At 42.9% G+C, this 26205-nt stretch overlaps 1 protein-coding gene across 1 annotated transcript in view; it reads left to right on the top strand.

Moving 5' to 3' along the window:
• Positions 1 to 26205, top strand: part of scn4ab (sodium channel, voltage-gated, type IV, alpha, b) — a 61022-nt gene that overhangs the window by 14656 nt on the left and 20161 nt on the right. The window contains exons 5-19 of the mRNA XM_061712547.1: positions 6381 to 6470; positions 10277 to 10405; positions 11109 to 11200; positions 12472 to 12714; positions 12820 to 12883; positions 14131 to 14272; positions 16650 to 16850; positions 17174 to 17243; positions 17564 to 17802; positions 17928 to 17999; positions 19480 to 19581; positions 20103 to 20459; positions 21980 to 22178; positions 25233 to 25444; positions 25516 to 25624. Of these exons, the coding sequence (XP_061568531.1) occupies positions 6381 to 6470; positions 10277 to 10405; positions 11109 to 11200; positions 12472 to 12714; positions 12820 to 12883; positions 14131 to 14272; positions 16650 to 16850; positions 17174 to 17243; positions 17564 to 17802; positions 17928 to 17999; positions 19480 to 19581; positions 20103 to 20459; positions 21980 to 22178; positions 25233 to 25444; positions 25516 to 25624 (2321 nt within the window). The remainder of the gene's footprint in view (positions 1 to 6380; positions 6471 to 10276; positions 10406 to 11108; positions 11201 to 12471; positions 12715 to 12819; positions 12884 to 14130; positions 14273 to 16649; positions 16851 to 17173; positions 17244 to 17563; positions 17803 to 17927; positions 18000 to 19479; positions 19582 to 20102; positions 20460 to 21979; positions 22179 to 25232; positions 25445 to 25515; positions 25625 to 26205) is intronic.

The raw sequence follows: 26205 nt of genomic DNA, 5'->3' as shown, positions 1-26205 counted from the left end.
TTCCCATATAGATTTTTTTTTTTTCAGTAAAGAGGACTTTATTTTTTAAGTTTTGGATGATGCCAAAACAATTTTATGCCATGAAAAAAACCTCTAACACTGAGGCATAAAAGTACATTTGTGTTGATTTGGTGATTACGAGTAAATTAGAATAGAGATTAGACAATTGCAAAACTAAGTGCAAAGATGGTGCAGCAACCCATAGGCACTCGAGAGACCGTGAAACTCCATTTGCTGTTTACATTAGAATGGCGGTGTATGCTAAAACACGAAAGCGACAACTCATTGACCTACTTGATGAGAATGGGATATGCATCTCCTATGACAGGGTGTTGGAGGTTTCCGCACTGCTAGGAGAATCTGTGGTGGACCAGTATGTGGTAGATGGGGTTGTCTGCCCACCGATTTTGAGAAAGGGACTCTTCACCACATCTGCTATGGAAAACATTGACCATAATCCCACAGCAACAACGGCCCATACATCCTTTCATGGTACAAGTATTTCCATGTTCCAACATCCAGGTCTTAACAATGAGGGTGAGATAAGGCCACCACTCCAACTTTCAGATGACAGACCAAGCAAAGTTCCTGAAATTCCTGAATCCTTCTCGAACATCCAACCAGCTTTCTTCAGAAAGAAAAACCCAGAGCCCCATCCTGTAGCCAACCTACCTTTACCAGACCTCCATGTATTCAACAGAAACTTGGCACCCGAGTTTGACTGGCTGGAGAAAGTTAGCCTAACCCAAGCAGTGGATGCTTCTGCCAATATAACATGGTCAGCCCACCATGCATCCCAACGGAGGAGCCTGGATCTTAAAGTCAGCATTACATCACTGCTTCCCCTCCTCCGAGACCAAGCCCACTCTGTTGCAACAGTAAAGCATGTCATGGACAAAGTTAGTGATACAGTGGCATTCCTGAATCCAAGACAAACGCCTGTCATAACTGCTGACCAGCCACTCTATGCTCTTGCAAAACAGAACCCTCTGCAGTGGATGACAGCGACCTGCAAGCTTTGGAGAGATTTGTTGTGCTAATGTATGACAGATCCAGCGATGTCACAACTGTGAATGAGGCGAGGCTTGATCTCTTTGCCAGAAAGCAAAGACCATATGACCTGATCCCACCAACTCAAGCAGCACTCAAAGAGCATGCCAAACGTGCATCTTATGAGGCTGGATACGTGTGGGGACAGGCATTAAAGCGACAACCACAAAAGCCAAGCCCATCTGACTGGGGATGGATAAAACAAGATGAGGAATGGAAAATCTTTTGGACTCCTTTTCCACCTATTGCAGAGAGTTGTTGGGAGTTGACCAAATGCGGGTGCACCAAGGCATGTACTGGAAGGTGTAAGTGCTTCAGATATGGACTCACTTGTACATGTCTGTGTAGTTGCCACTGCTAGATCCTATCTGCATATTCTTTTTGCCAGGGTTACTCCCCCTTGGCACCTGTGTTTTCAGGTGTAGACCTATGGCTCGGCTCCCCATGGCCACATCTGTTTGTCTTCAGTTTTACCAGTTAATCGCATTTTTAGTTTAGTTCTTTAGTATTTTTTTCCACTGGCTAATTACCAGTGAGAGATATTTTTAGTTGAGATACTTTGTAATGTCAGCACCTCTACCTTTTATTTGTGAGGGATATTTTCAGTTTATCATGGTTCCACGGCTATGTCAGTCAGAGCTGCTGTTGCCTCTAGATCTGCCCATATTGCCATTCAGTAAATAATTGTTCAATTATTTTTTGGAGTGCTATCCATTCAGCACCAAAGCTGGCCATTTTAATAATCTTCCTTTTTGTTTCTCCATTCCTTAGTATTTATTTGACAACGTTACTGTCTGTTCATTTAGGTAAAAAAAAAAATAAATAAAAAAACAAAAAAAAAAAACCTCCCTTGTGACTGTTACCTTGTCGTGGTAAGGGAGCTTGTGCACTTCACTGAACCCTGAGAGCTATGCCGTTAGGAGGCAACTCCTGGCAGGTTTTACCACATCGGACAGGTCAAGGGTGAGGAGTTAGACAAAATACAATAAAAAATCCACTCTTGGCCTTTTTAGGACCTCAAATTAACATGGGAAATATATTATTTAAAAATCCAGGTGGCAATCTCAAAGAATGGCTGCCATCTTGAAATTTCAAGTGGCTGTGAGCAGTTTCTGGTCAAGTGACCCATGGAGTATGCTCATGCCAATTTTCATGTCTATATCACCAACCAAACAATTACATCACTTAATTGATCGACCAAGGTGGCGGCCATCTTGAAAAATGGCAGCCAACTTGAAATTTCAAGTGGCCCGGACAATTTTCTTGTCAAGTGACCCATGGAGACTGCTCATGCCAATTTTCATGTCTATATCACCAACCAAACAATTACATCACTTAATTGATCAACCAAGGTGGCGGCCATCTTGAAAAATGGCCGCCAGCTTGAAATTTCAAGTGGCCCGACCAATTTTCTTGTCAAGTGACCCATGGAGACTGCTCATGCCAATTTTCATGTCTATATCACCAACCAAACAATTACATCACTTAATTGATCAACCAAGGTGGCGGCCATCTTGAAAAATGGCCGCCAGCTTGAAATTTCAAGTGGCCCGACCAATTTTCTTGTCAAGTGACCCATGGAGACTGCTCATGCCAATTTTCATGCTTGTATCACCAAATGCACGATTCTGCCTAAAATCCACTCTTAGCCGCTCCACTGGACTTATCTCGGATTTAAAAATAAAAATAACAGGACGGAGTTCAGGATTCATCCATACATAAGGGGCTGATTTATTACAAACAATTGCAGCATATAAACATATAAATGTAGAATGTGTGTGTTTAACAGCTGACCTGTAGGTGTGTGTAGCAAAACACAGAACATGAATTACCGTCAGATCCTGATCTGATCTCGATCCGGTGTTAATGAAGTTACTGCAAAACTTTATGGGCGTGTTTGCGCCGGCATATCATTAGAGCAAAATCTTTTGTGAATAGGACATTAAAGCGGGGCAAATTGCGGGCGCAAATTGCGGGCGCAAATGCGGCGCAATTTACAGCGCTATTTGCGGGCGCAATCTATTCTTTGTGGATTTGGCCCTAAATGTAAAGAAATCTACTTTATGATCTTCTGCAACAAAAATAAACCTTATGCAAAAGAAGAAGCTAAAATATGAATTAACGGAACTGAAATCCTTCAAGTATCACACACAAAGTTTCTGGGTGTTGTTTTGGATGAAGGTCTAAATTGGAATAATAATTTTAATCAAGTTTGCAAAAGATCAATGAAAATGCTCGGCATAATCCATCCGTCTGTTCACTGGACTGTGTTATAGTTTCCTGTTTCCAGATATGAATTACTGCAATATTGTCTGGTCTGCAACTAATCCAACCTTTCTCAACAAATTACTGATAATCCAAAAAAGATTCTTTAGAATGATCTCAGCCTGGTATACGGAGTATTACGACTTTATTCTCATAATATTACGAATTTATTCTCGTAATGTTACGACTTTATTCTCATAATTTTACAACTTTATTCTCATAATGTTACGACTTTATTCTCGGAGTATTACGACTTTATTCTCATAATATTACGAATTTATTCTCGTAATGTTACGACTTTATTCTCATAATTTTACAACTTTATTCTCATAATGTTACGACTTTATTCTCGGAATATTACGACTTTATTCTCATTATATTACAACTTTATTCTCGTAATATTACGACTTTATTCTCATAATGTTACAACTTTATTCTCATAATGTTACAACTTTATTCTCATAATATTACGACTTTATTCTCGTAATATTACAACTTTATTCTCATAATGTTACAACTTTATTCTCATAATATTACGACTTTATTCTCGTAATATTACGACTTTATTCTCATAATGTTACGAATTTATTCTCATAATATTACGACTTTATTCTCGCAACATTATGACTTGACTATGAATTTTTCTACTTTCTTTCTCATATTATTATGACAATTTTTTTTGTCTTAGTTTGGCCCTAATACTCATCGTAGGTGGACACCAACCATCTCCACCTCTTTTTATGAAATATTCACTATTACTCTTTATAAACTTCATGTTTTTCACCCATACTTGTTTGTGCAGAAGTTTATCAATAGAAAACAAGATCTTCCTGACACTTTCCAGCAGTTTTTTACTTTTTCATCTGATTTTAATTCATATCCAACTAGACTCATTGTTAATCTTTTGTGTATTGTTAAACCTTTACCATTCTGTGGTTATCAGTTTAATTTTAAAGGTGATTGGTGAAGGTTTGTGATTGTATTCAAAAAAAATTATTGTTTTACTGGGTGAAATGTTCCTTCCATCCTGAGAGTAGCCAGTGAATAATGTGTTCAGAAAAAGGAAAGAAAAACATCCGACCTCTCTGACAGCTTTAATCCTGTAAAAACTCTGACCAATCTGTTTTTTGCGGTCTGAGTGGCACGGATCGGCCAGAGGATCAGAGGATTGGCAGGAAGGGAAAGAACCAATCAGATGCCTTCATTTTAAGTCCCATCCACGCCCCCCCCCCCCTGTCCCATTCGAGCTCTCGCTTCCAGCCCCCCGTGTCCACTTCCCACGGATCGTCCTGGGCTCACAGTGTCCCAGTGTAACCCCCCTCCCTCCCCTCTGCCACGGAGCCCAGTATGTAGTTATTCTGTAGTTATTATGTAGTTGTTATCTAGTTATTTCCAGAGCGGGTCGGTCACCGCTGTGTGTGAGAGCGGGGAGCAGAGCGGTCCGGGCTGCTGCTGCAGGACTCTCCGCCCAGCAGCAGCAGCCCGCGGGGACACGAGCAGCCGCACTGAACAGCCGCAGCAGCTCCAGCTCGGAAGCACGGAGTGGGGGTCCGTGGGGATGGAGGCGTCTCCATCCCGGCGAGGGCGTAGAGCCCCGGTGCGGCTGGCGGTGCGGCTGGCGGTGCGCTGCGGTGTGCTGCGGTGCTGTGCAGGCTCTATTGCCACGGCTACGGCATAGGGTACGCGGCGACGCGCACCATTCTGCGTTGGTGTAACGCGGAACCATCAATCAGCCTTCAGTGTGTGCTCTGTGTGCTGACGTCGGGTTCCTCCGCCGAGACACAACTTTTGCGGTATGCGTTCATTGTTGTGTCTAAAAATGATGCGCAGTGCCGACCCAATCACAAACGGTACAGATATTCTGTGATATTTTTTTATATTTATAAAAAAATAAAGGATCCCCATAACTTTGATTGGGTGGGCAGGACGCACGTTTGGGTAGGCACAGCCCCCCCCCCTAAAACCGGCCTCGCTTATAGGTGAATGAGACATGGGGTAGTTTTGTCCAAAATGTTCTGGAAAACTCCACTCCTGCAAATGCACGTTCCCCAAAGTGTGTGGGGGCGGGGCTTAGATGAGGGGCGTGGTTTAGATTAGGGGGCGTGGCTTAGATGAGGGGGCGGGGGCTTAGAGGAGTTGCCACTTTCAAATCTTGCTAGCTCTCCAAATTCAGGGACTATACCTTTAAAGGTAGATACAAAACTCTGGAATGTACGGAAGAGAATCAGGGCCATGCAGGAGAAAAAGTATTTGAGAGGGGAAGATTTTTTTTATTGTGCACTTAGAGAAAAAAGTCGAATTGCCGAGAAAAAAGTCGAAATGTCGAGATTAATGTTAAAATACAATTTCAAGAATAAAGTCGAAATTTCGTCAATAAAGTCGAAATTTTGCCTTTTTTCTCAACATTTCAACTTTATTCGCAAAATTTTACATTAGTACATCAATATCAATATTTCGAGTTTTTTCTCGTTATTTTGACTTTTTTTCTCGACGTTTCGACTTTTTTCTTGAAGTGCATAATGAAAAAACATCTTCCTCCACTAAAGTATTATTTTTATTTTTATTCTCTTCCGTGGAATGACTTGATTGTGTCGCTGAAGTCAACATTATCTTTTACCTCCTTCAAAAAGTTATAAAAAAAACATCCTTTTCTGTCATAACCTTCAATGACGTTTATATTTATCTTTAATTTGTTTTAGCTTTGTTATTTCATCACAGTTTTCTTTAATTTGTGCTAAATAAATAAAGGAAATGATTCTGGGAGACGACTGGCCATGAGTTGGTGGTAAATCAACCCTTATATAGATTATAGATATAGATTATAGATATAGATTATAGATATAGATTATGATATAGATTATAGATATAGATTATAGATTGACTCTTATGTTATTAATCATTTTCTCTGTAAAGGCGATTGATTGATTGATTGATTGATTGATTGATTGATTGATTGATTGATTGATTGATTGATTGATTGATTGATTGATTGATTGATTGATTGATTGATTGATTGATTGATTGATTGATTGATTGATTCCTGATCATTTTCCTTAAAGTGAAACGTTGTTCAGTTTGTTCATCATGGTGACGATTCTGACCAACTGTGTTTTCATGACGATGAGTGACCCGCCCCCCTGGAGCAAGACTGTGGAGTGAGTTCACTCATTCACTCATTAATTCACTCATATACACCCGCCCCCCTGGAGCAAGACTGTGGAGTGAGTTCACTCATTCACTCATTCATTCACTCATTCACTCACATATACACCCGCCCCCCTGGAGCAAGACTGTGGAGTAAGATTCACTCATTCACCCATTAATTCACTCATATACACCCGCCCCCCTGGAGCAAGACTGTGGAGTGAGTTCACTCATTCACTCATTCATTCACTCATTCACTCACACACATATACACCCGCCCCCCTGGAGCAAGACTGTGGAGTGAGTTCACTCATTCACTCATTCATTCACTCATTCACTCACATATACACCCGCCCCCCTGGAGCAAGACTGTGGAGTAAGATTCACTCATTCACTCATTCACTCACATACACCCGCCCCCCTGGAGCAAGACTGTGGAGTAAGATTCACTCATTCACTCATTCATTCACTCATATACACCCGCCCCCCTGGAGCAAGACTGTGGAGTAAGATTCACTCATTCACCCATTAATTCACTCATATACACCCGCCCCCCTGGAGCAAGACTGTGGAGTGAGTTCACTCATTCACTCATTCATTCACTCATTCACTCACATATACACCCGCCCCCCTGGAGCAAGACTGTGGAGTAAGATTCACTCATTCACTCATTCACTCACATACACCCGCCCCCCTGGAGCAAGACTGTGGAGTAAGATTCACTCATTCACTCATTCATTCACTCATATACACCCGCCCCCCTGGAGCAAGACTGTGGAGTAAGATTCACTCATTCACCCATTAATTCACTCATATACACCCGCCCCCCTGGAGCAAGACTGTGGAGTGAGTTCACTCATTCACTCATTCATTCACTCATTCACTCACATATACACCCGCCCCCCTGGAGCAAGACTGTGGAGTAAGATTCACTCATTCACTCATTCACTCACATACACCCGCCCCCCTGGAGCAAGACTGTGGAGTAAGATTCACTCATTCACTCATTCATTCACTCATATACACCCGCCCCCCTGGAGCAAGACTGTGGAGTAAGATTCACTCATTCACCCATTAATTCACTCATATACACCCGCCCCCCTGGAGCAAGACTGTGGAGTAAGATTCACTCATTCACTCATTCACTCACATACACCCGCCCCCCTGGAGCAAGACTGTGGAGTAAGATTCACTCATTCACTCATTCACCCATTCATTCACTCATATACACCCGCCCCCCTGGAGCAAGACTGTGGAGTAAGATTCACTCATTCACTCATTCACTCATTCACTCATTCACTCATTCACTCATTCATTCACTCATTCATTCACTCATTCATTCACTCACATATACACCCGCCCCCCTGGAGCAAGACTGTGGAGTGAGTTCACTCATTCACTCATTCACTCATTCATTCACTCATAGATACGTGTGTTTCTGTCGTCATGGATACGTGTGTTTCTGTCGTCATGGATACGTGTGTTTCTGTCGTCATGGATACGTGTGTTTCTGTCGTCATGGATACGTGTGTTTCTGTCGTCATAGATACGTGTGTTTCTGTTGTCATGGATACGTGTTTTTCTGTCGTCATGGATACGTGTGTTTCTGTCGTCATGGATACGTGTGTTTCTGTCGTCATAGATACGTGTGTTTCTGTCGTCATGGATACGTGTGTTTCTGTCGTCATGGATACGTGTGTTTCTGTCGTCATGGATACGTGTGTTTCTGTCGTCATGGATACGTGTGTTTCTGTCGTCATAGATACGTGTGTTTCTGTCGTCATGGATACGTGTGTTTCTGTCGTCATAGATACGTGTGTTTCTGTCGTCATAGATACGTGTGTTTCTGTTGTCATGGATACGTGTTTTCAGAGTGTTTCTGTCGTCATGGATACGTGTGTTTCTGTCGTCATGGATACGTGTGTTTCTGTCGTCATGGATACGTGTGTTTCTGTCGTCATAGATACGTGTGTTTCTGTCGTCATAGATACATGTGTTTCTGTCGTCATGGATACGTGTGTTTCTGTCGTCATAGATACGAGTGTTTCTGTCGTCATGGATACGTGTGTTTCTGTCGTCATGGATACGTGTGTTTCTGTCGTCATGGATACGTGTGTTTCTGTCGTCATAGATACGAGTGTTTCTGTCGTCATGGATACGTGTGTTTCTGTCGTCATAGATACGTGTGTTTCTGTCGTCATAGATACGTGTTTTCAGAGTGTTTCTGTCGTCATAGATACGTGTTTTCAGAGGTTTTTCTGTCGTCATAGATACGTGTTTTCAGAGTGTTTCTGTCGTCATAGATACGTGTGTTTCTGTCGTCATGGATACGTGTGTTTCTGTCGTCATGGATACGTGTGTTTCTGTCGTCATGGATACGTGTGTTTCTGTCGTCATAGATACGAGTGTTTCTGTCGTCATGGATACGTGTGTTTCTGTCGTCATGGATACGTGTGTTTCTGTCGTCATGGATACGTGTGTTTCTGTCGTCATAGATACGAGTGTTTCTGTCGTCATGGATACGTGTGTTTCTGTCGTCATAGATACGTGTGTTTCTGTCGTCATAGATACGTGTTTTCAGAGTGTTTCTGTCGTCATAGATACGTGTTTTCAGAGGTTTTTCTGTCGTCATAGATACGTGTTTTCAGAGTGTTTCTGTCGTCATAGATACGTGTGTTTCTGTCGTCATGGATACGTGTGTTTCTGTCGTCATGGATACGTGTGTTTCTGTCGTCATGGATACGTGTGTTTCTGTCGTCATAGATACGTGTGTTTCTGTCGTCATGGATACGTGTGTTTCTGTCGTCATAGATACGTGTGTTTCTGTCGTCATGGATACGTGTGTTTCTGTCGTCATAGATACGTGTGTTTCTGTCGTCATGGATACGTGTGTTTCTGTCGTCATGGATACGTGTGTTTCTGTCGTCATAGATACGAGTGTTTCTGTCGTCATAGATACGTGTTTTCAGAGTGTTTCTGTCGTCATAGATACGTGTGTTTCTGTCGTCATGGATACGTGTGTTTCTGTCGTCATGGATACGTGTGTTTCTGTCGTCATGGATACGTGTGTTTCTGTCGTCATAGATACGTGTTTTCAGAGTGTTTCTGTCGTCATAGATACGTGTGTTTCTGTCGTCATGGATACGTGTGTTTCTGTCGTCATAGATACGTGTGTTTCTGTCGTCATAGATACGTGTGTTTCTGTCGTCATGGATACGTGTGTTTCTGTCGTCATAGATACGTGTGTTTCTGTCGTCATGGATACGTGTGTTTCTGTTGTCATGGATACGTGTGTTTCTGTCGTCATGGATACGTGTGTTTCTGTCGTCATGGATACGTGTGTTTCTGTCGTCATAGATACGTGTGTTTCTGTCGTCATAGATACGTGTGTTTCTGTCGTCATAGATACGTGTGTTTCTGTCGTCATAGATACGTGTGTTTCTGTCGTCATGGATACGTGTGTTTCTGTCGTCATGGATACGTGTGTTTCTGTTGTCATGGATACGTGTTTTTCTGTTGTCATGGATACGTGTTTTTCTGTCGTCATGGATACGTGTGTTTCTGTCGTCATAGATACGTGTGTTTCTATCTTCATAGATACGTGTTTTCAGAGGTTTTTCTGTCGTCATAGATACGTGTGTTTCTGTCGTCATGGATACGTGTTTTTCTGTCGTCATGGATACGTGTGTTTCTGTCGTCATGGATACGTGTTTTCAGAGTTTTTCTGTCGTCATAGATACGTGTGTTTCTGTCGTCATAGATACGTGTGTTTCTGTCGTCATGGATACTTGTTTTCAGAGTTTTTCTGTCGTCATAGATACGTGTTCACCGGCATCTACACGTTTGAAGCGTCCGTCAAAGTTCTGTCCCGAGGATTCTGTCTGGGAAAGTTCACGTTCCTGAAGGATCCGTGGAACTGGCTGGACTTCATGGTCATCAGCATGGCGTAAGAAACTTTTATTATTATTATTATGATTGTGATTGTGATTATGATGATTATTATTATTATTATTATTATTATTATTATTATTATTATTATTATTATTATTATTATTATTATTATTATAAATATTATTATTATTATTATTATTATTATTATTATTATTATTATTATGGTCATCAGCATGGCGTAAGAAACTATTATTATTATTATTATTATTATTATTATTATTATTATTATTATTATTATTATAAATATTATTATTATAAATATTATTATTATGGTCATCAGCATGGCGTAAGAAACTATTATTATTATTATTATTATTATTATTATTATTATTATTATTATTATTATTATTATTATTATTAGTATTAGTATTATTATTATTAGTATTAGTAGTATTATTATCATTATTATTATCATGGTCATCAGCATGGTGTAAGAAACTATTATAATTATTATTATTATTATTATTATTATTATTATTATTATTATTATCATTATTATTATTATTATTATTATTATTATTATTATTATTATTATTATTATTATTATTATTATTATTATTATTATCATGGTCATCAGCATGGCGTAAGAAACTAACACATGGCATTGTTGTAATGTTTTCATTTGAATGTATTATTATCTTTTTTTTTATATCTTTTTATTTCACAATCATTTTCACAATTTCTATCTTTTCTTGCAGATATCTGACAGAGTTCGTAGATTTGGGAAACGTTTCTGCGCTGAGGACGTTCAGAGTTCTACGAGCCTTGAAGACGATCACGGTCATCCCGGGTCAGTGTGTGTGTGTGTGTGTGTGTGTGTGTGTGTGTGTGTGTGTGTGTGTGTGTGTGTGTGTGTGTGTGTGTGTGTTATAGGTTTATACGTTGGGGAAGTATTCTGTATCAGGTTTCTGGATCTTTCTGTGTGGAGTTTGTTCTCCCCGTGTTCCCTTGAGTAGCTAATGCTACCCTCTGTTGAGGAATTTATCAAACCATTTCAGAAGTCCGCTTTGTGGTATAGTGAGTTTTTATTCAGCAAGCCGGCGGTGGGCGAACCTACACAGATCGTGTCTGAGTTGGTGTGCCGACCTCGAGTGATTTTGTAACAAGGTTTTTATACAAGAAGTTTAACGAACAAAAGGCAGGAATAAACAAGTCGAGTGAGAGACAAAAGTAATTTACAGTCAGATATGATATGTGGCCAAATGTCATTATCAGACATTTGGCATGACTGTCACAGACTTCTAAATCACCCCATGGGGTGCTCTAGTGTTCCGAGTCTGTTTGAACCAACTTCCAAGGTGTCATCTTCTACATCGGGGTAGGAAGTTTGGAGCTAACACAAAGGTGTTGGGTCCTAGTTCAAAGCCCTGCAGGAGGTAGGACTGGGGCAAGGCATCGTTGTCCCTGCAGGGGCCACGTGCAGTTGGAATGCTTCATCACCTCACAAAACCATGATCTACACTGCCCCCTCTGGTGGGAGGATCTGGTTCTACTGCCCCCTCTGGTGGGAGGATCTGGTTCTACTGCCCCCTCTGGTGGGAGGATCTGGTTCTACTGCCCCCTCTGGTGGGAGGATCTGGTTCTACTGCCCCCTCTGGCCAGCCGGGGTACCAGATGGGGGGGTATCAGGCCGGAGAAGCCCCACCCTGTCTGGTGAACAGAAGCTGCTGCTGATCACTCCTCAAGGAGGAAAGTCTAAACTTACACCTGAGAGAACAACACAAGCAAGAAATCACATAGTGAGTGAGTGAGTGAGTGAGTGAGTGAGTGAGTGAGTGAGTGAGTGAGTGAGTGAGTGAGTGAGTGAGTGAGTGAGTGAGTGAGTGAGTGAGTGAGTGAGTGAGTGAGTGAGTGAGTGAGTGCGTGCGTGCGTCCGTCCGTCCGTCCGTCCGTCCGTCCGTCCGTCCGTCCGTCCGTCCGTCCGTCCGTCCGTCCGTCCAATGCTAACTCCCCTGATTGGTTGGACAGTCTTCAATGCTAACTCTCCTGATTGGTTGGCCAGTGTTCAATGCTAACTCTCCCGATTGGTTGGCTAGCCTTCAAACACCGCCTTGTCCCCAGGTCTGAAGACGATCGTGGGCGCTCTGATCCAGTCCGTGAAGAAGCTAGCCGACGTCATGATCCTGACCGTGTTCTGCCTCAGCGTCTTCGCTCTGATTGGTCTGCAGCTTTTCATGGGGAACCTCAAACAGAAATGTGTCCGGTCCATGTTCAACTCCACCGGTTGGCATGACAACTCCACCGGTTGGCATGACAACGACACCGACGTCCACTTTGACTTCCATCAGCACATCAACAACCCGGGTAGGACAATCTCAAACTCTTCATCATCTTTATCTTTTACCCAAAAACTCAAACCACAGTTTTTTATGCTCACCTGCCTTTTCTTTCCGTCCGTCTGTCCGACAGAAAACTATTACTACCTTCCTGGAACGATCGATCCGCTGCTGTGTGGGAACAGCTCTGACGCCGGGTAAAGTCCAATAATCAATCAATCATGGCGATATATTACTGTATCGGCCCGAATATAAGACGACCTGATTATTAGACGACCTGAATATAAGACGACCTGATTATTAGACGACCTGAATATAAGACGACCTGATTATAAGACGACCTGATTATTAGACGACCTGAATATAAGACGACCTGATTATTAGACGACCTGAATATAAGACGACCTGATTATAAGACGACTTGATTATAAGACGATCCTCTTTTTCAAGACTCAAGTTTGAACAAAGACTTTTTGAACACCAAATTAAATTTTTATACAGAAAATAATGACAGTACATCTGAAACAAATGATTATAACAATATATTGGAGAGAAAAAGCCTGTTATTTTGCCACATTAAACCATCATGTTGAAGTTTGCATCCTAACTTCTCCTCAGCTGCCGGTTCACCTGCCGATCTTCCACCCACTTTTCTACAAATTGGAGAAACTATGTTTCTACGTTTCTGTTATCTCTTCTCTTATTTTATTCTCTTTTCTTTCTTACAGCTATTTTTATTTGTATTCTTCGTGTTACAGCTATTTTTATTTGTATTCTTCGTGTTACAGCTATTTTTATTTTTATTCTTCGTGACAGGGGTTGGCTTTGTACGGAAGAATATTAGGACCAGGCAGGGGAAAAATAAAAATAATATTTTAGAGGAGGAAGATTTTTTTTCATCATGCACTTTGAGAAAAAGTCGAAATGTCGAGATTAATATTAAAATACAGTTTCGAGAAAGAAGTCGAAATGTTGAGAAAAAAGTCAAAATTCCGCGAATAAAGTTGAAATGTTGAGAAAAAAGTCGAAATGTTGAGATTAATGTTGAAGTACAATTTTGAGAATAAAGTTGAAATGTTGAGAAAAAGGCAAAATTTCGACTTTATTCACGAAATTTCAACTTTATTCTTGAAACTGTATTAATCTTGACATTTTGACTTTTTTCTCGAAGTGCACAATAAAAAACAAACCTTCCTCTCTCAAATATATTTTCTCCTCCCTGATTCTTCTTTCTCCTGGGCAGTTCAGTTCAGCATTTACAGATATCTGGCGCCATCTAGTGGTGTGATGGTGTAATGTCTAGACGACCAACACCGTCTGATTTCAATAAAACAAACACGTCTGATATTCGGGCCGATACGGTAATAGTCATGGCGATAATTGCAATGTTGATGTTGATGATGACGATGTTAACGATCGTAGTAAACGATGGTGGTGTGTTCAGGGTCTGTCCGTACGGCTACGTCTGCATGAAGGCGGGGAGAAACCCCAACTATGGCTACACCAACTACGACACGTTTGGTTGGGCGTTCCTGGCTCTGTTCCGACTCATGACTCAGGACTTCTGGGAAAACCTCTTCCAAATGGTCAGTAACGTCTCTGCTGGTTCCTCTAACACGACTGGGCGTTTCTGTTCCGACTCATGACTCAGGACTTCTGGGAAAACCTCTTCCAAATGGTCAGTAACGTCTCTGCTAGTTCCCTCTAACATGACTGGGCGTTCCTGGCTCTGTTCAGACTCATGACTCAGGACTTTGCTGGTGTTTAACGGTTTCCACTTACATGATTGGACCGTCACAGCGGATTTAGGGTTAGGGTTAGATTTATAAACAGGAAAATAGAAAAAAAAAACAGTAACCCCCTGATGAGCCTGGTCCTGCTCAAGGTTTCTCCCTCCTAAAGGGGAGTTTTTCCTTGCCACTGTTTGGCTTAAGGTTTTTCTCCCACTAGGGGAGTTTTTACCTGCCATTGTTTATGTAATAACTGCTCGGGGGTCATGTTCTGGGTATGGGTCTCTGTAAAGCGTCTAGAGACAACTCTGTTGTATTAGACGCTATATAAATAAAATTGAATTGAATTGAATTAACCCTAACCAGTCTGACCAGTCTGTGTCCTGGTTCCCCCCAGACATTAAAGCGACACTACGTAACTTTTCCACCTTAATATCATATTTCCAGAGTCATTGTGATGGAACATCAACTTCCAACAGGTTTAATGAACCTCTGTCATGATCTGAGGGGTCTGTATCACCTTCACTGGCACTATGTAACTTTGAGGAGCATGGTAGGAACCCTGCCACACTAAAAAACTACAAATCGTTACGACTTTGACTGCTTTACGGCATACGTCACTTCCCCCTCCTTCCCCATTCGCAGTCGAGACGAAAATGGGCGGGGCTTGGAGCTCAGAGCTCCGCAGAAGCTGTTGCTGTGTTGTGGCTGCAGCAGCTCCACATAACAGACGTGGGGAAAAGATCCTAATGGTTTAACTTTTCAACGGTTTCCTGCTCGGAGGCAGAACCACGGAGGCCAAGTATCTGATATAACAAAGTAAAAGAGTGAAAGAGCCGTCGGCTCGCTTTGGATCGCGGCTGTAACGACCAAACACACAGTAAAGCCTGAATTATGGTTCTGCGTTAAATCGACGCAGACTTACGGCGTAGGGTACGTGGCGACACGCAACGTACGGTGCGTGTCGCCGCGTCCTCTACGCCGTAGGCTCTGCGTCGATTTAACGCAGAACCATAAACAGCCTTAAACCACAAACACTCACGCAGACCGGGTCGGATCAAAACACGGGTTTTATTCCCCACTTCTCCAGCTAAACGCAGTTGCTGGCCAGCTCTCTGCGGTGCAATTAACCCCAATCTTCAGATAAAACTAGTTTGTTGAGGAAAAAATATTAACTCTTATTTGTAGCTGCAGAGGAAAAAAATAATCTCACGAGGAAAACAAAAATATTGCTCACGCCTCGGAGCCAAATTTATTGAAACACATGGCTCTTAGTAGGGATTAATTATTATTATAATTAATAATAATTAACATTATTTTCTCCATATACCACTCCCTGGCTTCCTTGTTTAAGGTATTCCGGTAAATTCCAGTTCCTTTCCAGCAGTTTAACATCTTTTTTTTTGCGTTCTGTCTGTTCACTTGGTGAAACAGAAAAGCGTCCCGTCTCCTCCAAAACAAATGCAGCGACGGGACAGGAGTGTTCCGGCAGTACGCGCTGGTGCTCATGGGAAACGTAGTGTTCTTTCTGGTAAAACACTACCGCTTTTGTCCAAAAGATGCCGCCAAACTCAGAAAAGCTGAAAGTTACGTTGTGCTGCTTTAACTCATTGACTGCCAGCCATTTTCAGAGCAGAGAGTTTCATACTGCCAGAGTTTGTGGGCATTTTGGTGATTTTCAAAGACCCACAGAATATTGAGTTTTAGGAGTAAATAAACATTGAAACTATGTCAATAAACTTTAAACTCTCGTGAACATCAGGGAAAAAAGTTTGTGTTCATCATTTTCTGTTCTGTAGATATCAGCAGTAGAACATAGGGTGGTTTCAGCGAAAACACAAGGTTTGGACCAAAAAAAAGAAAGAAAAAAAAAAAGAAGCTGCCGGTATTTCTCTGTGTCGTCTCTCTGTTGTCTTTGCTGCCATCTACTGGCCTGATATTTACTGACAAGTTGCGCCAGCATAATTGACGCCAATCGGCGTCAATGGCAGTGAATGTGTTAAGAGCGGCCGGTAAAACCTACATGATCTTCCTGGGTTAGGGTTAGACGGGTCAGATGGGTCTGGTTCTGGTCTGGTTCTGGTCTGGTTCTGGTTCTGGTCTGGTTCTGGTCTGGTTCTGGTCTGGTTCTGGTTCTGGTCTGGTTCTGGTCTGGTTCTGGTCTGGTTCTGGTCTGGTTCTGGTCTGGTTCTGGTCTGGTTCTGGTCTCTAACTCTAACCTGTTTCCCCCCAGACGTTAAGAGCGGCCGGTAAAACCTACATGATCTTCTTCGTCTTCATCATCTTCCTGGGCTCCTTCTACCTGATCAACCTGATCCTGGCCGTGGTGGCCATGGCCTACGCCGAGCAGAACGAGGCGTCCATCGCCGAGGCCAAGCAGAAGGAGGAGGAGTACGCCGAGATCATGGAGCTGCTGAAGAAACGACGAGAGGAGGTATTTATACTGATTAGAACTAGTTTAAACTAGTTTAAACTAGTTTAAACTGATTATAACTGATTTAAACTAGTTTAAACTAGTTTAGTAAGCAGAGATCATGGAGCTGCTGAAGAAACGACGAGAGGAGGTATTTATACTGATTATACCTAGGTTAAACTAGTTTAAACTAGTTTAGTACGCCGAGATCATGGAGCTGCTGAAGAAACGGAGAGAGGAAGTTTCATATTTAAACTTATTCAAACTTGTTTAAACTTGTTTAAACTTGTTTAAACTTATTTAAACTTATTTAAACTCGGGTCTGAACGTTTGTTTCTCCGCAGCAGGAGATCAGCAAGATGGCTCTGATTGAGAAAGGAAACGAGGAGATCCACGACCCCACAGCTATGGAAGGTAAACATCACTAAACATCATTAAACATCAGTAACGCGTGTAGAAACATCAGTAATGTTGTTTTCCAGACCTGGAGGAGGACCATGTTGTCCCTGCTGGTCCTCCTCACCTCCCTCTAACGCGTGTAGAAACATCGTAATGTTGTTTTCCAGACCTGGAGGAGGACCATGTTGTCCCTGCTGGTCCTCCTCTCCTCCCTCTAACGCTATAGAAACATCAGTAATGTTGTTTTCCAGACCTGGAGGAGGACCATGTTGTCCCTGCTGGTCCTCCTCTCCTCCCTCTAACGCGTGTAGAAACATCGTAATGTTGTTTTCCAGACCTGGAGGAGGACCGGCGGCCATGTTGTCCCTGCTGGTATTCCTTCGCTAACGTCTTCCTGAAGTGGGACTGTTGCGGCTGCTGGATTCGGCTGAAGAAAGTGCTCTTCATCGTCGTCATGGACCCGTTCGTCGACCTGGCCATCACCATCTGTATCGTCCTCAACACCGTCTTCATGGCCATGGAACATTACCCGATGACCGAGGAGTTCGAGGAGGTTCTGACTGTCGGGAATCTGGTCAGTAATGAAGAGAAGTGACGTAATTCAGATAATAATACTGTTTTTGTGTGTTTTGTATGTTGGTATGTGTTGTTTTGTATCTAAGAAAATGTTGATGTTTTTTACTTCCTGTCTTCCTGCAGGTTTTCACAGGGATCTTCACGGCTGAAATGGTCCTGAAGCTTCTGGCCATGGACCCGTATAACTACTTCCAGGTAAGACCTTCTCTTAACCATGTAACCAGGTAACCAGGTAACTATGATACTTGGTTACCTGGTATCCTGGTAGGAGCAATGTTGTCTTATATCAGTGCCCATATACTCACCAACCTGTTTCAGTGCAGCACTCACAAAAGGAGTGCCATTGTCTGAGCTGATGTTTGCTGGAACTCCCCATCTGGGAATTATCAGGTGCATCAAAGCCTTTACCACTGCAGCGGAGTCCTGTTTTGTTGTGGGGAAAGCTTCAATCCATTTAGAAAACATGCAAATAAATAAAGATAAATAATCAAAACAAACTTTTTGCCTTCACTGGGTGTAAGTTCAATGAAATCCATCTGCGAATGCTGGAACGGTCTGTCTGGTGGAGGGTGAGCTGCCTGTGGCACCTTTAACCCCCTCCCCACATTGTTTTGTTGAACAGATCACCTCGTGAACCAGTGTCTTCGTATTTCACTCACCATCCCCCCCTTAGACACATGGTCCAATCCGTGTGTCAATCTAGCGTAGTGAGGGAAAAGAAAGAAAAGTCCTGGGTAGACACACTGTCAATTACCCTGCAGTCTGCATTTTTCCAGAACTGTTTCTCACATGATGCGCTATGTAGCCCTTAACTGCAGGTCAGCAATCTCAACCCTAACCCGAGGAAGGAAGGAGTAGGGAAAACAGCCTGTATCTTGAGAGATAAAGGTTGCTTTGACGCAGTTTTTTGCAGCTGCTTCTGCTCGAGCATTTCCCTTGAAAGATAAGATCAGATTTGTTAGTGTGAGCATCACATTTACACACAGTAATTTGTTTAGGCAGCAACATGTTTACCTCATTATTAATTAACTGTGAATGAAGCCTTTAACTCACTATCAGTTCGGCATGAGTAAAATTACTGACACCTATTAATTTTATAATTGTGTTCACGTAACTGGAAGTTCTTTATTCATTAATAATCACGTCTGAGAGGACACTGATTACGGGCAAGCAGCTACAAATGCAGTGGGGTGTTTACCCACACGTCATGAATAATCTCTCCTGACACAATACCCAATTCCAAGTTTTTTTAATAAATTACTTTATAATCTTATCCGGTCCAGCTTCACACACTGGGGCACGGTCTGTTTGGGTGTCTGCCTCCGTTTCGCTTCGCTCAGCCACATTTCGAGGCTTTCCAATCTATCTCAATTTGTTTTTTCTTTTTCTTTTTTGTGAGTGACAACTGGTCCTCAGTCATCTGAAGTCTCACCTGCAAAGCCTCTCTGTTTAATGCTCAGGCTTCCTGTTTTTGGAAATTTAAGTTGTCTGACCCACAGATCCAACTGAGATATGGATTCTTCCCCATAGTTAACTATCATATATCTCACATTTGGGGCTGACAAATCTGGTCCTTTGGAAAGATTACTATCAGAGGGTTTGTTTAATCCAGGGGTAACCAGGTAACCAGGGGTAACCAGGGGTAACCAGGGGTAACCAGGTGTCTCTGTTGCAGGTGGGCTGGAACATCTTCGACAGCATCATCGTCACCATGAGTCTGGTGGAGCTGGGATTGGCCGACGTCCAGGGTCTGTCTGTGCTGCGCTCCTTCCGATTGGTGGGTAATAATACTAGAATATAATACTAGACTTAATACTAATAATACTAGTTATTATAATATAATATTTTAATACCAGACTTTCTAGACTACTATCCTCCCTATTTTTGCTGTAAATGTTTTTCAGATTTGTCTTTTTGTCTATCGATCCATTCACAAGCTCCTTCCAACCTGTTTTCATTCTTTTATTTTTTTATTTTTTTTATTTGCCTGTTCCCCCTAACCCAAACCTTTCACCTGATCCTCCTAACCCAAACCTTTCACCTGTTCCGGTTCCAGATGCGAATGTTTAACTCAAACCTTTAACCTGTTCCTCCTAACCCAAACCTGTCACCTGTCGTCTCTCCAGATGCGAGTGTTTAACCCAAACCTGTCACCTGTTCCGGTTCCAGATGCGAGTGTTTAACCCAAACCTGTCACATGTCGTCTCTCCAGATGCGAGTGTTTAACCCAAACCTTTCACCTGTCGTCTCTCCAGATGCGAGTGTTTAACCCAAACCTGTCACCTGTTCCGGTTCCAGATGCGAGTGTTTAAGCTGGCCAAGTCGTGGCCGACCCTCAACATGCTGATAAAGATCATCGGGAACTCGGTGGGAGCTCTGGGGAACCTGACTCTGGTCCTCGCCATCATCGTCTTCATCTTCGCCGTGGTGGGCATGCAGCTGTTCGGGAAGAACTACAAAGACTGCGTGTGTCGCATCTCGTCGGACTGCGAGCTTCCTCGCTGGCACATGAACGACTTCTTCCACGCCTTCCTCATCATCTTCAGGGTCCTGTGCGGCGAGTGGATCGAGAACATGTGGGACTGCATGGAGGTTTCTGGACCGGCCATGTGTCTGATCGTCTTCATGATGGTGATGGTGATCGGGAACCTGGTGGTGAGTAACGGTTCAGTAACAGTAACCCTAATCCTAACCTGGTGGTGAGTAACGGTTCAGAAACAGTAACCCTAATCCTAACCTGGTGGTGAGTAACGGTTCAGAAACAGTGTTAGGTTCCTAAATCATCAACATAAATTAATAACTTAGGAAAAGACACAGAGACTGTTAGAAATTATTTTCAAGGCGCTTCTGCAGAAGCTGGGGAAGAGAGCTGAGGAGTGCAGGGCACACTGGCCCTCATAGAGAACTCCCAAGCTCTTCTCCCAACTTGCTGCTTCTGCAGGACGCTTTTTATTTGAGAATGGGAAACAGGAAATGACCATATTTAGACTGTCAATGTATAGATGGACAATGGACAAAAACAGATGGTCACACATCGAGGTTTAAGAAGCCACACATGTGAAACTTAAGCTTTAAAAAACACAAAAGGTCAAAAGGGGTCAAATGCCTCCCGGAACTAAAACAGAAACTCTGAACAGATGTGTCCGAAGACACAATGGGGTATTTGTGGGACAGCCCAAAACCCTGACGGAACACAGGAAGGGCTGCCCTCATCTTTTAACATGTGATAGGGGTCTTGAAACAGATGCACCTAAAGACAATGGTTCATTGACCAACCAGGAAGTCAGCAGGCCAACCTTCAGTTTTAACCTCCTGAGTATGTCAAAGCATGTCATGAGGATAAACAGGCAGTTTTCTAATTCTGATTCTGATTCTTCATAGTTTCATAAGGACAAACCTGTTCCAAACTTTGATTAATCTCACAAACAGTAACCCTAATCCTAACATGGTGGTGAGTAACGGTTCAGTAACCCTAACCCTAACCTGGTGGTGAGTAACGGTTCACACGGTTCTTGACTTAGATCCTGAACCTGTTCCCGGTCTCGTTCCTAGTCCTGAACCTGTTCCTGGTCCTGAACCTGTTCCCGGTCTCGTTTCAGGTCCTGAATCTGTTCCAGGTCCTGAACCTGTTCCTGGTCCTGAACCTGTTCCTGGTCTTGTTTTCAGGTCCTGAACCTGTTCCTGGTCTTGTTTTCAGGTCCTGAACCTGTTCCTGGTCTCGTTTCAGGTCTTGAACCTGTTCCCGGTCTCGTTCCAGGTCCTGAACCTGTTCCTGGTCCTGTTTTCAGGTCCTGAACCTGTTCCTGGTCTCGTTTCAGGTCCTGAACCTGTTCCCGGTCTCGTTTCAGGTCCTGAACCAGTTCCTGGTCTCGTTCAGGTCCTGAACCTGTTCCTGGTCTCGTTTCAGGTCCTGAACCAGTTCCTGGTCTCGTTCAGGTCCTGAACCTGTTCCTGGTCTCGTTTCAGGTCCTGAACCTGTTCCTGGTCTCGTTTCAGGTCCTGAACCTGTTCCTGGTCCTGTTTTCAGGTCCTGAACCAGTTCCTGGTCTCGTTCAGGTCCTGAACCTGTTCCTGGTCCTGTTTTCAGGTCCTGAACCAGTTCCTGGTCTCGTTCAGGTCCTGAACCTGTTCCTGGTCTCGTTCAGGTCCTGAACCTGTTCCCGTTCTCGTTCCAGGTCCTGAACCTGTTCCTGGCGCTGCTCCTCAGCTCCTTCAGCGGTGATAACTTGGCGGCTCCAGAGGAAGATGGAGAAAACAACCTCCAGATCGCCATAAACCGGATCAACCGGGGCTTGGCCTGGACCAGATCCTGGATCCTGCAGCAGATCTGGACCCTGCTGGGGAAGAAGACCAGCCTGGACCTGGAGAACAAGGGTGGGAACGGGTCTGACTAATACCTGGAACAATCACTACCGTCCCATAAGAACCTGGTAGTTTTTAACACCTGAGGATCTGACTAATACCTGGAACAATCACTACCTGAGGGTCTGACTAATACCTGGAACAATCACTACCGTCCCATAGGGTCTGACTAATACCTGGAACAATCACTACCTGAGGGTCTGACTAATACCTGGAACAATCACTACTTGAGGGTCTGACTAATACCTGGAACAATCACTACCTGAGGGTCTGACTAATACCTGGAACAATCACTACCGTCCCATCAGCTCCGTAATGGACACAGTGTTGATTCTCCAGGAACTAGGACGGACCTGAGATACGACTTAGCAACGGGAGATATTCTAGTCCGCTCAGCTCCGCTAGGCTATGCTACAGTAACAAACAGGAAATACATTTGTTTCAAACAATCAAAGTCCAGAGATAGTTTCTTAAACCGTTTTATTAAGCTACAAATATTACCGATCATTCAAATAAATAAACGTTTCACCAAATAAATTAAAATAAATGACCAAATCCCTCATGTGTCAGTCCGTCTGGAGGACCCGGGTTCAAGCCCCCTGGATTGCAACCAAAAGGCAACCACCTTGGGCCCCTGAGCAAGGCCCTTAACCCTTAAGCTGCCGCAAGGCAGAGCGGATGTGGAAAGCATCGAAGCTTGAGGTCCACAGGCTGTACCTCAAGGATCTGAGATTTGCTTTAAACAATCTGTTAAAAAACGCTAGAGCTGCTTACTTTGCCCAACTTATTTCTCGTAATAAGAGAAATCCTAAATTTCTGTTTGATACCATCAGCTCTATTACATCCCCTGATGTCCCAGTGGCCTCAGTCTCTTCCGCAACTGATTGTAATGTTTTTGCCAGTTTTATGGTAAACAAAGTTAATGACATCAGGGCCAATATTCCTCAAACTGTTTTAAATCCCTGTACTTCTCTGCTTCCTCAATGTAAATGGTCCTTGTTTTCTTTGGTCTCACTGCCAGACATCAGTGCGCTCATTGCCACCATGACACCGTCCTCCAGCCCGCTGGACATACTCCCGACATCACTGTACCTTAAAACTGTTAGCTCTATCGGCCCCTGCATTGTAGAGATTATAAATCAATCTCTCCAAACTGGTGTTGTCCCAGTCTCCTTTAAACAGGCAGCAGTGGAACCTAAATTAAAGAAACCAAACTTGGATCCTGCTGATTTAAAAAATTATAGGCCCATTTCAAAGCTCCCTTTTCTAGCTAAAATCCTGGAAAAGGTAGTAGCTGAACAATTAAATGCCTTCCTGGATGCAAATCTTATTTTTGACACCTTCCAATCAGGCTTTCGGAAAAAGCACTCCACTGAGACTGCTCTAACTCGAGTTTCAAGCGATGTCCTGATGGCAGCAGACTCTGGTCAATTTACAGTTCTGGTACTCTTAGATCTCACCGCTGCATTTGACACGGTGGATCATAAAATCTTACTAGATAGACTCAGAGACACTTTTGGGATTTCTGGTACCGTCTTAAATTGGTTCCGGTCCTACTTGACTGACAGGAGTTTTTTGGTCCATGTCAATGAGTTCCTATCTGACCCGACAGAGCTAGCCTGTGGGGTCCCACAGGGATCAGTCCTTGGCCCTTTACTCTTTTTACTTTACATGACCCCTATTGGACAGATTATCAGTGATTTCAGTGATGTTTCTTATCATCTATATGCTGATGATATTCAGCTCTACTGCTCTTTCAAGCAGACAGAGCTACACAAATTAGATAACTTAATAGCCTGCTTGACTGCCATCAAAAAATGGCTAAATAACAATCTCCTTCAACTGAACTCCGCTAAAACGGAAACACTGATTATTGCCCCAGATACTGCTATTCCCCTCATAAAACAGCATTTAGGTCATTTAGGTCCCTCTGTCCAACCTAGCGTACGTAACCTAGGAGTTGTGTTTGACAAGGACATGTCCCTGGATCACCACTATAAACAGTTGGTGAAGAATTGCTTTTATCATCTCCGGAATATTGCTAAACTGAGGTCTATGATCTCAAAAACTGAAATTGAAATGATAATTCATGCCTTTGTGTCATCTCGCATTGATTATTGCAACTCTCTTTTTATGTGTTTTAACAAAAAGGCTGTAAATCGCCTTCAGACTGTGCAGAACGCGGCAGCAAGGATCGTAACTGGAACAAGGAAAAGGGATCATATCACCCCGATTTTATACTCTTTACATTGGCTACCAGTTAATTTTAGGATTCATTTTAAGATTTTAGTACTTACTTTTAGAGCCCTAAATAATCAAGCTCCCGTGTACATTGCTGAACTGCTGAGACCCTACTCTCCCTCACGTTCATTAAGGTCATCGGATCAAAAACTCTTGATGGTCCCCCGCACCCATTTTAAAACGCGAGGTGACTGCTCTTTCCAGGCCAGCGCCCCTCGCCTCTGGAATGCACTTCCACTGACCTTACGCAGCATTGAGTCCACTGACAGTTTTAAGAGAGAACTTAAAACACATCTCTTATGACAGGCTTTCCCCTGATGTTGATGTTTCCCTGGGCATCTGTGAAGTTACCTGTTGTTGTGCTATTGTGTGTTTTATATTCTACTGCATTTTATCCCTGATGTAAAGCACTTTGTGATTGTATCTACAAAAAGCGCTCTATAAATAAATTTTACTTACTTACTTACTTACTTACTTACTGCTCCCCGGGCGCCGTGCCCTTTGCATAGCGACCACTGCTACTAGTTCAACTAGAAAAATGGGTTAAATGCAGAGAAATAGAATTTCCCCATTGTGGGACTGAATGCAATACAACTGTAAACACCTCAAACTTAAATAGAACCACCCCGAACACAACCACTACAGCCCCAAACCAAAGCAGCAAGAGGGGTCGAATGGGCAGTAGGGCATGCCAATATAAAAATGTCCTGAAATTTTCTAGTTATTATTATTATTAGTATGCGATTTCGGACACGCCTGATGTGTTTTTGTTGCTGTTTTTTTACACCAATGTCTGACTTATTGATCCGTCTGAATTCACCTCAGAGGTCAAATCTGACGAAGACACCAAGTGTCAGGAGGTTTTGGTTCTGAGTGTCGTTGCCTCGGACCAGCCGACACCCACCGGTTACTACGGCAACAACGGCCAGAACATCCCGTCCCTGAAGGTTCCCATCGCCGAGGCCGAGTCCGACTGTGAGACGGAGGAGAACGAAGACGAGGAAGTGGAGGACGATGAAGAAGAGCAGCTCTCTCAGGTTCAGTAGATTTAATTTGATAATTATCCGGAGCCGTCGGTTGGTTTTAAAGTTGATATTTTGTGTCTCAGGGTGACGAGTCGTCGGTTTGCAGCACCATTCAGAAGCTTCCTTCGGTCCACGAGGAGGAAGACGAGGATGAAAACGACCCCAACACGCCTGAGAACTGCTTCAGTGACAGTAAACACACTCACATGTTAATAATAATAATAATTAAAGCTGCAGCAGCTAACGGATGAACGGATGAACGGTCTGTAACGCCCGCCAATGTAATAATGCCCACAAACGTAATAAACCACAAACGTAATAAAAATATGCAGCTTTTAATGTAATAATCCTGTAAATGTAATACATTTTCCACAAACGTAATAGTCACTGCCTACTACAAACGTAACACGCGATTTCCCACAAATGTAATAACTATTACGTTTGTAGAGATTTATTACGTTTGTGGGGAAGTGAAAATCTTCAACTTTCAATGTTGTAATAACTTCCCACAAATGTAATAATGCAATGAATAATGGTTGTTGGTATATATATATGTATGTATATATATGAATGTGTAAATTATAATAAAACCCATCCGCACTCTCGCAGCCTGCCCTGCATAATTAATGCTGTGGATGTGTCAGACCCCACACTTTTTCGGGGAGTGTAACGTTAGGCCATTCAACTGAACTGTAGGCTATTCTGTAGTAACTGGACTCTATCTACCAAATGAATTACATTTGCTTAGTTTGTTTTGGTTTCATCAATTTGTG

Source organism: Cololabis saira, chromosome 21 (genome assembly GCF_033807715.1).
Source record: "Cololabis saira isolate AMF1-May2022 chromosome 21, fColSai1.1, whole genome shotgun sequence".
Taxonomy (NCBI): Eukaryota; Metazoa; Chordata; class Actinopteri; order Beloniformes; family Belonidae; genus Cololabis; species Cololabis saira.
Note: the sequence above shows the minus strand (reverse complement) of the source record. Positions and strands in the feature narration are given on the sequence as shown.